We start from the raw sequence: 11,773 nt of genomic DNA, 5'->3' as shown, positions 1-11,773 counted from the left end.
GCTGATGGTATTAGGAGGTGGGGCCGTTGGAAGGTAATTACCTAATTAGGTTGGATGAGGTCATGGAGGGTGGAACCCCAGGATGGGATTAGCGCCCTTACCGGGAGGACAAGAGCCGCCAGAATGCGTTCTTTGCACGCGCAGGAAGAAGTGAGCACAGAGTGAGAGTGGCCGCCCATGAGCCAAGAGGTGAGGCCTCAACATGAAGCCCACCTTACTGGAACCTTGATCTTGGACTCCCCAGCCTCCGGAACCGGGAGGAATGAATGCTGTTTAAGCCCCCCAGTCTACGGTATTTTGCTACGGCGGCTTGAACAGCTAAGACAGGCTCGGAGCACCTTCACAGCCTGTCCGCCTGGGCTTATAAGGCCCTGAGGACCCACCTCATCTGGAAAAGCCAGGCACCAGGACCTCCTGGTAGTGTCTGGGGGCGGGGGGAGGGACCATGTCAGGGAGGAGGCTGCCCCCTTGGTCAGCAGGGGTGGTTCCCCTCGGTGCTTCTTAGGAGAACAAACGGAGGGAGGGAGGGGACAGGAAAGTCTTCCCCGGCCTGGCCAAGATCCCAGCACCTGCTCCTCCTGGCTTCCTGGTCCCTCAGTTTCCCCCTGCGCCCACAGAGGATTGGGCCTCTGGGAGAGGAGAATCGGGGCCTTGTCCTTCCAAAGAGGGCCAAGCAGGTTCTGGTCTTGAGGGTCCGGCGTCAGGGTGGGGTCAGGGTGTGGGGGCGGGGAAGGAGGACAGGGGAGGGGGCGAGCGGGGGGGGGGCAGGGGAGGAGAGCAGACTGGAGGAAGCCTGGTGTGTGTGCGGCGGGGAGGGGGGTGGTGAGGCGGGCCCATGACCGAGCTTCGGAAATATGCCCAGCCCTGGAGCTCTGTGCCTCGGTGCCCCGTGCGTGTGTGTGTGTGTGTGTGTGTGTGTGTGTGTACAACGATGTGTCTGAGAAAGTATGTGTGAGAGAGGGTGGGTGTGTGAGGTTATGTTGGGAGAGTGTGACAGGGTGTGAGCACGTCTTGTGAGTGTGACTGGTGACGTGCACCACACGTGTAAGCGTTTCTGAGAACGGGTGGGCACGTGAGGGCTGGGACAGGTTAAGAGCCAGGGTCTTAAGAGCCCCGGCTGGGCCCGCTGGCTGTGAGTCGGCCTGTCTCTCAGCCTCAGGCTACGACGAGGTAGGAACCCTGCCACCACTTCCTTCCGGGGGTGTCACGGACTGGTCAATGAGCTCACACACGCGTCAGGCTTCTATTCAATTCACAGGACACGGCGACGCACTCAACCAAAGTCCGCCGTTGTTAACAATTTATCCCTCACTGTCCCGCTGGGCCCTGTGATGCCCCAGAGGACGGGGGGGGGGGGGGGGGGGGGGGGGGCGGGGGAAGGAAACGAATCAGGTGCTAATTCCAGGCTGGGAGGGCCCAGAAGAAGGGGGCTCGGGGGGCCTCCGGGGCAGGTGACCTGTGTGCTGGGCGGATGTCACTTGACAGAGTTGGGAGGAGAAAGATTTTGTGGACAGCGCGGGGCCCGGCCCTGGTGTTCATGGATAGATACCCGAGATACGGGAGGAGTGTGCAGGGCCTGATTCGCTGCCTGTGGCTGATTCGGCGTCCCGAGTCTCAGGCAAGAAAGACACTCATTGGTACAAAGGCAGGAAATACACAGAAACACAAAGAAGATAAAACTTCCCGAGATCCCAGCGCCCGGAAGCCATCACCGCTGACATCTTGCCGTGGGGCCGTGGCAATGACCCCTGCCTCCGTACACATGCATACGTGGGCACACATATACACGGCACTTTTTCCCAAGGGGGAGTCGCACAGTACCTACTATTCTCGGACTCACTTTGTTGAACCGCCCTGGGGCAGAGTCTCATATGAGGTAAATCCCATAGGGCAGCTCTTATCACTGTTGGCGTTGGATACCTGGAGAGGCTAGACTTCTCCCTTCATGCCTGTTAACCGTTTCTCATCCTTTGTGACTCACCAGGGTGTGTCCTCGGCCCATTTTTCTGTTAGTGCTTTTGCCTGCTTGTTGTTGATTTTCAACAGTTCTTTACATATTAAGGCCATCCCTCTCTACACATTGCGCAGTCAGAGGGACTCCCAAGCTCCCTGGGGCAGGGACAGATCAGCCAGAGTCCGAGCACGCAGTGCCTGGCTCCAGGACACCCAGGCTGCCCAGGAATCCTGGAATTGGGTGGCCGGAGGTGGCTAGGCTGGCAGGGCAGCGAGGGGCAGTGGCAAGGAAAGAAGAGAGAAGGTTCAGAACTTGAAAATCAGAGGCTCTGAGTGACAGGGCCTTAATGGGAGGCAGATGGAGAAAACAAGGTTGCCCTTGCTGACAGGAGGGAGGGCAAGGGTCAAGGAACTTTCTAAAGATAGGGGCCTGGGCGACAGGCAGGCGGCAGGGCGGCTCCACAGTGTGATGCCCAGGGGCTGTGACAGAGCAGGGGTCAGCTCCTTACTCCTGCTTGTGCAGACCCTCTGAGGCCCACACCCAGAGGAGCCGCAAGGCAGAAGGCCAGATATTTGGAAGAGCACCCCCGCCCCCAGACCTGGGTCGGAGTCTCAACCCGGCTGTGCAACATTAGGCGAGCCTCTAAACCTCTCTGAACCTGTCTTCTCGTTTGAAAAATAGGCAGATACCATCATTCACTTAATGGGACTTGTTGAGATTGGCGAGTCAAGCATTTAGCACAGAGCTTGGCACGTTAGAAGGGCTCAGGACACGAAAGTTAACTCGTTGTTACTTTACCGGTCACAGGACAATCCCAGTCTTCTTGTCGGCAGAGCCCCTCGGCGGGCAACAAGGACCTCTTCGTGGGCTCCGAGACCGTCAGAGCTTGAAGCGCCTTCAGGTTACAGGTAAGGAAACTGAGGCCCAGAGACCAGAAGGGCCATGCCTGGGGTCACCCATCAGAGTGGTCTCAACTGGGTCCTGCAAAGAGACATGTTCAAGCCCCGGTCTCTGGTACTTTTGACTGGGACCTTATTTGGAAGTAGAGGTTTGTTTTTCTCTGGCAAATGCAATCAAGTTAAAATGAATTCATACCAGATCAGGATGGGCCCTCAATCCAAGGGCTGGGGTCGTTCAGAAAGGACAAGGTCACTTGGACAGGGACACGGATATAGGGAGGAAGGCCACTTGAACACAGAGGTAGGCAAAAATTGGAGTGAAGCGGCCATAAGCTAAGGAAAGCCGGGGGCCACCAGAAGCTGTCAGAGGCAAGAAAGGAACTCTCCCTTAGAGTCTTTGGAGGGAGTCTGTCCCTGCCGACGCTTTGATTTCGGACTTCTGGCTCCCGGGACCGCCCAGTTTGTGACGCTTTGCTACGCCAGCCTTAGGAAACCAGTGGAGGCAGGCAGAAGCTGGCCTCAGCTGAGGTGGTCGCCCCCGGTCTGCCCTGGACCCCATTCTCAACAGGCCTCCTCCGGTTACTCACCACGTGCCCTGGGGTAAGTCAGGCCCCTCTGGGTGCCTCAGGCCCCTGACCTGTGCCACAGAGCAAGGGACCTTGAATCAAATAGGAAGGGCTACGGAGGCTCTGGTTGCCTGTCGGCTGCTACACCATCAATCGAGAGGCAGGCTGTGGACCCTTAAAATAGAGGCAGACATCCCTCCCCCCACCAGGGTAACACCTTGGGGGGACCGAGGCACACGGGGGCAAGTGCCCCATTCAGATGCTCATTGTGGCCAGATGGGAATTTGGGCCCAGGCGCCCAATCTTCTGATTTTATGAGATAGAAAGCGCCGTATCAACGTGAGCAAAATTTCCCAGTGTCACTCAAGACGACGCTTCTTTTCTGGGGTGAGGGCCAAGGCAGGCATGTGCTGGGAGCCACAGACCCCGTGGTCTGCACCCCTTCTGCCAAGCCCAAGCTGCCCACTCCCACCCCTCTTTCTTGCCCCGTTAGGCAATGATGGTGGAGGCAAAAAGGTGTTTTGAGCGCCCGATGAGGATTTTGACAGCTTTCCACTTGATCTGCACAACAACCTTGTAAACTTAGCAACAGTAACAGCCAGCAATGAACTGTGCAGCCCCTGCCGCCTACTAGTCGCTGCTGGGTCCCCAGGGAGCGACCTAGCAAGAGTGCTTGATTGTGTCTCCTGGGTCAATCTGTTCTGCTCTTGGAGGGGATGGAGGGGAGCACACAGACAAATCACAGGCACGTCGGATTGTCTTCAAACGCCTCTCTAGACCTTCTCTCCTTCGCTCAACAACTCTTGCCTCTGGCAGGTGCCAGATGGGAGGGATTTCCAAGGGCGCCCGGTGGGGGCGGGAGGCCGAGGCACCATGCCAGCGCCGGGACCCGCACACCTCCTCAGAAAGGGCTTTTCCAGAATCAGGAAGACATCAGGCCTCCAATATGCGACTCGGGGTTGTGGAGGTTCACATGTATGGCCTTACAGGAAGATGCCTAAGTGGCTCCAGGTTTGGGTTCCTTCCTGATAGATTCCACTTCCCTGATATTAACAGAGTTCTTGATCCAAGAATCTCGGGTGCGTGCGAGTATCCCCTCTTTAACGGATTAGAAAATTAAAGGTCACTGAGGCCATCCAGGAGGAAATTGGAAGGAGCTGGCATGGCAGCCTGAAGGGCCAGGAGCTCCTGGGGACAGAGAATAAGGAACTGTCCCCACCACCCGTCGGGGCGTGTGGGCATCCACTCAGCGTTGGGGAGAGGCGAGAGCCAGGCCAAGCCGGAGGGAGCCCTGGTCCGATCCGAGTCCAGGGCGGCTGGGCGGCGCCCGGGGTCCGAGTCACCTCCACCGCCCGGGTGCTAGCGCAGCGGCCAGCCAGGGCGCCCTATGGGCGGAGCTCGGACGGCGCCCAGCGGCCGCGGACGGGATCGCAGGGCGGAGCAGGGCCGGGCCGGGCCGGGCCGGGCCGAGGCGGGCCCGCGGTGGGTGGCGATCAGGCTGGCCGGCAGGTCCTCGCCCTCCACTCCCCGGGGGCCGGTGTCCGGGACACCCCCAGCGCTCTCCCCGGGTCGCGCCGCGGTTCCTCCGAGCCCGCAGGGGGCGCTGTCGCCGCCGCTCGCTTTCCTGGGCGCCGCGGACCGGAAGTGCGGGGGTCACTTCCGGCGCGGAGCAGCGGGGTGGAAGGCGGGCCGGCCGGCGGGGCGCGGGGGCTGGACCTGCAGAAGCCGGGTCGAGCCCGCTGCCTCCGGAGCGCGCACAGTCGGCGTCTGGGCCTCGGCGGAAGGTGCGGCCGCCCTGCCGCGCCCGGGGCCGCCGCCATGCCGTTCCTGCACGGCTTCCGGAGGATCATCTTCGAGTACCAGCCGCTGGTGGATGCGATTCTGGGCTCCCTGGGGATCCAGGACCCTGAGCGGCAGGAGCCTCTGGACGGGTAACTAGCTTCCTTGCCGCCGACGCCCTTCGGTTGTCACTGCAAGTGTGGCGGGGACGGGGGCGGCTGCGGCCCCGCTCCGCAGATGAAGTTGCGTTGCTTCGAGCGTGAGCTCCTGCACCTGGCTCGAATCTTGCCCTCGGCAGGATGGAGGGTGCTCGAGGCCGGCGGAGGGAGGCCTGCAGGGTGGAGTGGCGGCCGGGCCTCCGCCTCGGCGCCCCACCCTGTGCGCTGTCGGCCTGCTGCAGGTTGCAGGGGAGCAGGGTGGAGTCCGAGGGCCTCGGGTTTTACCCCAGAGCGGTGCGAACCTGAACTTTCTGTAAATGAGTTTGCATTTTACGTAGACAGGAGCGGGTGTATCCGTGAACTTGTGGGAACGGTGTCAGAGAGTGAGGCGTTCAGGGATACGTCAGCGAGCTAAACAAAACCCCCGGCCTTCCTGGTGCTTCTGCATCAGAGGAGAGAGACTGAGGATCACGAGTCAGGTGTCTGCATATTCCGTGTAATGGAGAAGAGCGCAGAGGAAATGGGGAAGCCGGTGTGTGTTTCTGGGATCCTTTGGAATTTGAAACACAGCGGTTATCGTGCGTCTCTCTAGGGACTTGGGTGGAAACACAGGCTTTTCTTCATCACCGCTCTGTTCACTTTGAGACTTGTTCTGAAAACACAGTGTAAGGTGTTTCCTTAACTCCAAGGCTGTTTTGGGGGGGGCCTTTTGTAGTCCCAGAATTTTTGCTTTGTATGCATGGTGCGCTCCCCCCTCCCCGGGGCCGGGGAACGAGACGGATTCCTGCCCAGGCAGTAAGGATGGAACCTTGATCTTGACGACTGAAGGGTGGCGGATGGATGACGCTAAGGGAGTGGGGAGCACCGGTGGGGAGGGGAAGCCTCACTCAGAGGAGCAGGTGGCGGCCAGGGAAAGAGCTGCGTGCAGGTTCACGGAGCTGTCCGCGGGCCTGCGCTTTTGGGGAAAGGCTCGGCAGGTCTCGGGCAGGTGGCGTTGGGGCTGGGGTGTGAAGGGCCACCTTCTGGGGACTGGGAAGCTAAAAGCCTCCGAGTGTGGGCGGGGGAGGAGGGCCTGGCTGCGGGGGTGTTGCCTGGGCTGCTCTGGCAACTTCTGCAGCTCAGGGATGGTCCGTGCCCGGGGAAGGAGTGGTCGCAGCAGCAAGGCTGTGTGAGGCTTTGTTCCCAAGCCAGGGACCAGATTCTCTGGGCACCTTGGGAGGAAGCTGGAGAAAACCCCAGTTCTTTCTCAGCAAACCCGAGGGGCCGGCTGGGGTTAAAAGATCCAGCTCGCTCTGTCTCTACCGCAGACCTTTTCCGAGGAGACGTTCTGCCCCGCAGAACCAGGCCCTGCTGTGGGCGGGAGGCGGGGGGAGACCACACCCCGCCCAGGCTGGCGGGTCCCACAGCCGTGCCCACCCTCACCCGGTCCGCCCCTCTCCTGCCCCAGGTCCAGTTATGTTGCCAGCGAGGAGAGCCGGATCCTGGTTCTCACTGAGCTGCTGGAGAGAAAGGCCCACTCCCCGTTTTACCAGGAAGGTGTGAGCAACGCCCTGCTGAAGATGGCCGAGCTGGGGCTGACCCGGGCGGCCGATGTCCTCCTGCGCAACGGGGCCAACCTCAACTTTGAAGGTCAGCTGGAGCCCGGGGGGGCCAGGGGCGGGTAGGTGGCTCGAGTGTGGCTGGGCTTTGGGTGGGCCACGTCTTCAGGCTCTGCTTTTCTTGTCCTCTCGGGAGCCGCCTCCCTCCTTCCTTTCGCGGGGGACCACTGAGGCGGCCCGTCCCCCTGCTTCCCACCTCTGGTCCAAGAGCGAGTTTGTTGCTGCTTCCGCCGTGTGACTGATTCAGCAAACTCTCCCGGCTCCCAGCGAAATCCCTGCTTCCGTTATCGTGAAAACGCGGCTGGTGGCACTGTGCCCAGAGCGCGGGGGACAGCAATTTCTGCCGCTCGTTCTGAGCCATCTCACATTTTGGCTCACGCCAGAGGGAGAGGGGCAAACACAGAAGCTACACTGGGTGTAAGTCACGGCAGGACCGGGTTGGCTTCTAGCTTCTAAGTGCCGGCGGTGGGGATGGAACCGTTTTCCTCTCTGGCTTGCTCGCCGGGAGGGCGGGGTCAACCAGGAGACGTTCAGGGCTGACCTGGGACCAGATGGGGGTCTTTGAGCTGACCCACGCTGTGACCAGGCGTGCCTCCCCCCCCCCCCCCCCATCTGATGACAGGCTTAGAGGGCGCTAGGGTCCTAGGCTCCCGGAGGGCCGGCCCAAGAGCTGAGGGGCGGGGGCTGTTACAAAGTCAGTTACCCGGACACTGGCTTTGAGGACGTGGCTGTCACTACTGGGGTTGAGGAGTTGTCACTCTGGGTGTTTCTCCTAGCCGCCCCAGAAGGGGCGCCCTGTCTTATGGTTCCGTTTTACAGAAGAGGAGAGTAAAACCCAGACAGATTAGCTGCCCCCCCCTCCCCCCGCCGCTGGAATGGTGCCAGGACCCTGACCGAGCTCTGACTGCAGAGCTTGCGCTCTGGTATCTGATGAGGACGGCCGTGTCCTGACCCTGACCCCTGGTGGTGCCGGGCCCCTGGGCCACCCCAGGGGGCGGGTGTGCTGGGGCTGAGCCCGAGGCCAGGTCCTGGGGTCCCGCGAGGAGGTGGTGATAGGCGGGACTGACATCAGCCGTGTCTGTGCCTTCAGACCCCGTCACCTACTACACGGCCCTGCACATCGCTGTCCTGCGAAACCAGCCCGACATGGTGGAGCTGCTGGTGCGCCACGGGGCCGACATTAACCGGAGGGACCGGGTAAGGGCGGGGCCCAGCCTGCTCTCAAGCAGGGACTGGGGGGGGGGGGGGGGGTGGCACGAGCAGCTTCCCAGGCCCCCGGGCCAACTCCGCTGTGCTCTCTTGCCTCAGATCCACGAGAGCAGCCCCTTGGACCTGGCCAGCGAGGAGCCGGAGCGCCTGCCCTGCCTGCAGCGCCTCCTGGACCTCGGGGCAGACGTCAACGCGGCCGACAAGCACGGTGGGTGCCCCCGGCGGGAAAGCGGGACGGCCGTGCGCCAGGTGCCTCGTGAGGGACACCCACAGCAGCCCAGGACAGCGGCCAGGTGGGCGGGCGGGCTGGACGCAGCTCGTGCGATGACGCAGCGCAGCGGACGCACGGGTGCATCTTGCTGACCCGCCACAGAGGCTTTAGGGAAGGAGAAGTGGCACAGCCCTTGGCCCCGCGCCGGCCGCTTGAGGGCTCTCTGGGGGAGGAGGCGGGGCACGCGCGCGCTCAGATTCTGCCGGGGGAGCCGTGGCTTCTCGGGAAAGCCTCGGCCCAGGCCTCAGGCAGCGTCTGAGTGTCCAGGAACCATTCTGTTCCTGGTTTTGTGCGGGTGGAAAGACAATGACCAGAAACCTGTCACCCTCAGCCCTGGCTCTGAGAGCTCAGTCCTTTTTGAAGCTGGCCTTCTGGGGGTGTCTGGCTGCAACTCTTGATCTCGGGGTTGTGAGTTCGAGCCCCACGTCAGGTGCAGAGATTACTTAAAAAATAAGATCTTTGGATGGGGTGCCTGGGCGGCTCGGCCGGGCACCCGACTCTTGATTTCAGCTCAGGTCACGATCTCAGGTTTGTGGGATTGAGTCCTGAGTAGGGCTCCTTGCTGACAGCACAGGGCCTGCTTGGGATTCTCTCCCTGCCCCTCCCCTGCTCACACACACATTTTCTCTCTCTCTCTCTCAAAATGAATAAACTTAGGGGCGCCTGCGTGGCTCAGTCGGTTAAGTATCCGACTTCGGCTCAGGTCATGATCTCACGGTTCGTGGGTTCGAGCCCCGCACCAGGTTCTGTGCTGACGGCTCGGGGCCTGGAGCCTGCTTCGGATTCTGTGTCTCCTTCTCTCTCTGCCCCTCCCCCTGCTCACGCTCTCTCTCTCTCTGTCTCTCTCTCTCAAAAACGAATAGACATTAAAAAATTTAAAACGAAACAGAAAACAAAGTTCATTTTCTGATCCTGTTTTCCCTGCACCTCAGGGGTTGCCCTGACCTTGGCTTCCTGGCCCAGACTCCTCCTCGTTCTCTTTCTCTGTAGGAAAGACCGCGCTGCTGCACGCATTGGCCAGCAGTGACGGGGTGCAGATCTACAACACCGAGAACATCCGGCTCTTACTGGAAGGAGGTGAGGCGCGTCCGCAGTTCCCTGTCCTCTCACTGTGAAACGTTAAGCGTCACTTTGCAGGGGTTTGAGATCTTCTCCCACCTTGTTTTCTTGCCCGGCCCTTGCAGGGGCAGACGTCAAGGCCACCACCAAAGACGGGGACACCGTGTTCACCTGCATCATCTTCCTGCTCGGGGAGACGGTGGGAGGGGACAAGGACGAGGCCCAGATGATCAGCCGCTTCTGCTTCCAAGTCACGAAGCTGCTGCTGGCCCACGGGGCCGACCCCAGCGAGTGCCCGGCCCACGAGTCCCTCACCCACATCTGCCTTAAGAGCTTCAAACTGCATTTCCCTCTCCTGCGCTTCCTGCTGGAGTCCGGAGCAGCCTATAACTGTTCCCTCCACGGCGCGTCCTGCTGGTCTGGCTTCCACATCATCTTCGAGAGGCTCTGTTCGCACCCGGGCTGCGCGGAAGACGAGAGCCACGTGGACCTCCTGCGCAAAGCCGAGACCGTCCTGGATCTCATGGTGACTAATTCCCAGAAACTCCAGCTGCCCGAAAACTTCGATATCCACCCCGTGGGCAGCCTGGCAGAGAAGATCCAGGCCCTTCACTTCTCCTTGAGGCAGCTGGAGAGCTACCCCCCGTCCCTCAAGCACCTGTGTCGCGTTTACATCCGCCTCTACCTTCAGCCCTGGCCTGTGGACGTGAAGGTCAAAGCCCTGCCTCTGCCCGACAGGCTCAAGTGGTACCTCCTTAGTGAGCACAGCGGTACCACGGAGGAGGACATCTGATCGCTCCCCGACTGAAGGCGGCGGGGTCTGGGCAGCTCAGCCCGCTGGCGGATTTCGGTACCTGTGGCACCCTTGGGGAGAACCTTCGGGCCTTCTGTCAGAAGGTATGGGTTGGGAGACGAGACTTCATCCGTACTGAGTACCAAGAAAACCAGGTGGGGCCTGGCAGCTAGTCATTCCAGTGGGAAAAGGCTCGGTCTTCCAGGGGGACCGCCCCCCAAGTCTCAACCACACTGGGAAAAGGGACAGGGTTTAGATTTGGGACAAGCATACACTCTGTTAATTTGAGGGGAGCACCGGGCAGGGTAGCTGTGAGGCCAGGTCCCGCTGAGAGCCGCAGGAGGCTGGTCTGTCCTGCGTGGGGCCCAGCGGATGCGAGGAAGCACGTGGGCCCGTCAGGGCACGGCCCGGCCTAGGCCGCCCTTCCCCCCTCCCCCCGTGAGATTACGTCACCCACAGAAGTGCTTCTAGCGGACTAAGGAGAAGAGCGAGCCGAGCCCTGCTGCCTCTGGCAGCTCTGGGGCCAGGTCACCCAACGGCCCCGGACCGGGCTCTGGTGGCAGCTCTGTGCCAAACCTGGGATCTAGGGGGACCGTGCCTTCTGCTACAAAGTAATCCTGCATGACCAGGGACAGCCCTTTCCAAGATGTCTCCATGTTGCGCGGGGTCCGTCTGGCGAAGAAAGCCACCAGTGCTGACGGCTGACTGTGCTGCTGTACAGGCTGAGCCCCCAGCGAGCCGAGTGCGAGTCGCGTGGGTCACTGAATTGTGTCACTGCCTAGGAAGGAAGCTGAGGCAAGTAAATGATTCACGCTAACGTGAGACGTTGTTCTTGGCTCTCAAGATCCTTGTGTAACGTTCCGGCCCCTCGGCGCCCCTCCCCAGCCTAGGATCAAGGCTCCCACTGCAGCCACTGTGTGGGCAGCACGAAGGGACGGCAGCACGTGGGGGGCACGGTTTTCAGGTAGCACAACGCTGCTGCCCCGTAAAGACGACCTCCGCCCCAGACCGGCTAGGACCTTTCCAATACGGGATTCACCCTTTTATTTTGTGACTTTGGCGAACGTCCACCGAGAAGCCGCGAGGCACAGCCCAGAGTGAGGCTACGGACTCCCCTTGCCGTAGGCTGTTGTGACGCTCACGTTAGGGACACCAGGGCTCAATCGCCAAACAGAACTTAGAACGTGAACGTCCCAGCGGCTGCAGGAGGCACCGCAAAGGCTCAGGCAGGGAGGGTGCAGACGGCCGGCCGCGGCTCTGCTGCCTGGCCCCCTCCCCCCCCCCCCCCCGGAGAAAGTCCTCAACAGCCAAGAGTTCTCTTAAGGCACCCAGGCCTGGGGCCGGAAGGCCAGGTGGTGGTAAGGGGCATCCAGGGACTCGCCAGGGGCCCTGGAGTCACACGGGTCTGTACCGCGGTCCCCGCCTGCCAGGGCAGCAGAGCCAGGCTCCAGCCTCTCCGCTCCGTGTGGGCCACACCCTTCCCCGCT

General features: G+C 61.3%; 1 protein-coding gene across 2 annotated transcripts; it reads left to right on the top strand.

The window, feature by feature from the left end:
• Positions 1 to 5,067: 5,067 nt before the first annotated feature.
• ASB6 (ankyrin repeat and SOCS box containing 6) lies at positions 5,068 to 11,108 on the top strand. 2 transcript variants are annotated; one of them, XM_019420822.2, is made up of 6 exons: positions 5,071 to 5,350; positions 6,804 to 6,985; positions 8,045 to 8,151; positions 8,263 to 8,371; positions 9,425 to 9,511; positions 9,619 to 11,108. In XM_019420822.2, exons 1-6 carry the CDS (start codon positions 5,238 to 5,240, stop codon positions 10,284 to 10,286), a joined length of 1,266 nt encoding a protein of 421 aa, XP_019276367.1. In that variant the 5' UTR covers positions 5,071 to 5,237; the 3' UTR covers positions 10,287 to 11,108. The 2 variants fall into 2 exon arrangements, with proteins under 2 accessions (XP_019276368.1, XP_019276367.1); XM_019420823.1 differs by lacking the exon at positions 8,263 to 8,371 and having other exon boundaries at positions 5,068 to 5,350; positions 9,619 to 9,723.
• The last annotated feature ends 665 nt before the right edge of the window (positions 11,109 to 11,773 follow it).

The sequence above is a fragment of the Panthera pardus genome, unplaced genomic scaffold (assembly GCF_024362965.1).
Source record: "Panthera pardus isolate Hobbes unplaced genomic scaffold, ASM2436296v1 HiC_scaffold_20, whole genome shotgun sequence".
NCBI lineage: Eukaryota > Metazoa > Chordata > Mammalia > Carnivora > Felidae > Panthera > Panthera pardus.
This window is presented reverse-complemented; position numbering and strand designations above follow the sequence as displayed.

Excerpts from the sequence above, each read along its gene's own strand:
- ASB6 (XM_019420822.2), top strand. The coding sequence starts at position 5,238 with ATGCCGTTCCTGCACGGCTTCCGGAGGATCATCTTCGAGTACCAGCCG. Across the intron at positions 6,986-8,044 it reads GGCCAACCTCAACTTTGAAG|ACCCCGTCACCTACTACACG; the intron begins GTCAGCTGGAGC and ends CTGTGCCTTCAG. Across the intron at positions 9,512-9,618 it reads CCGGCTCTTACTGGAAGGAG|GGGCAGACGTCAAGGCCACC; the intron begins GTGAGGCGCGTC and ends CGGCCCTTGCAG.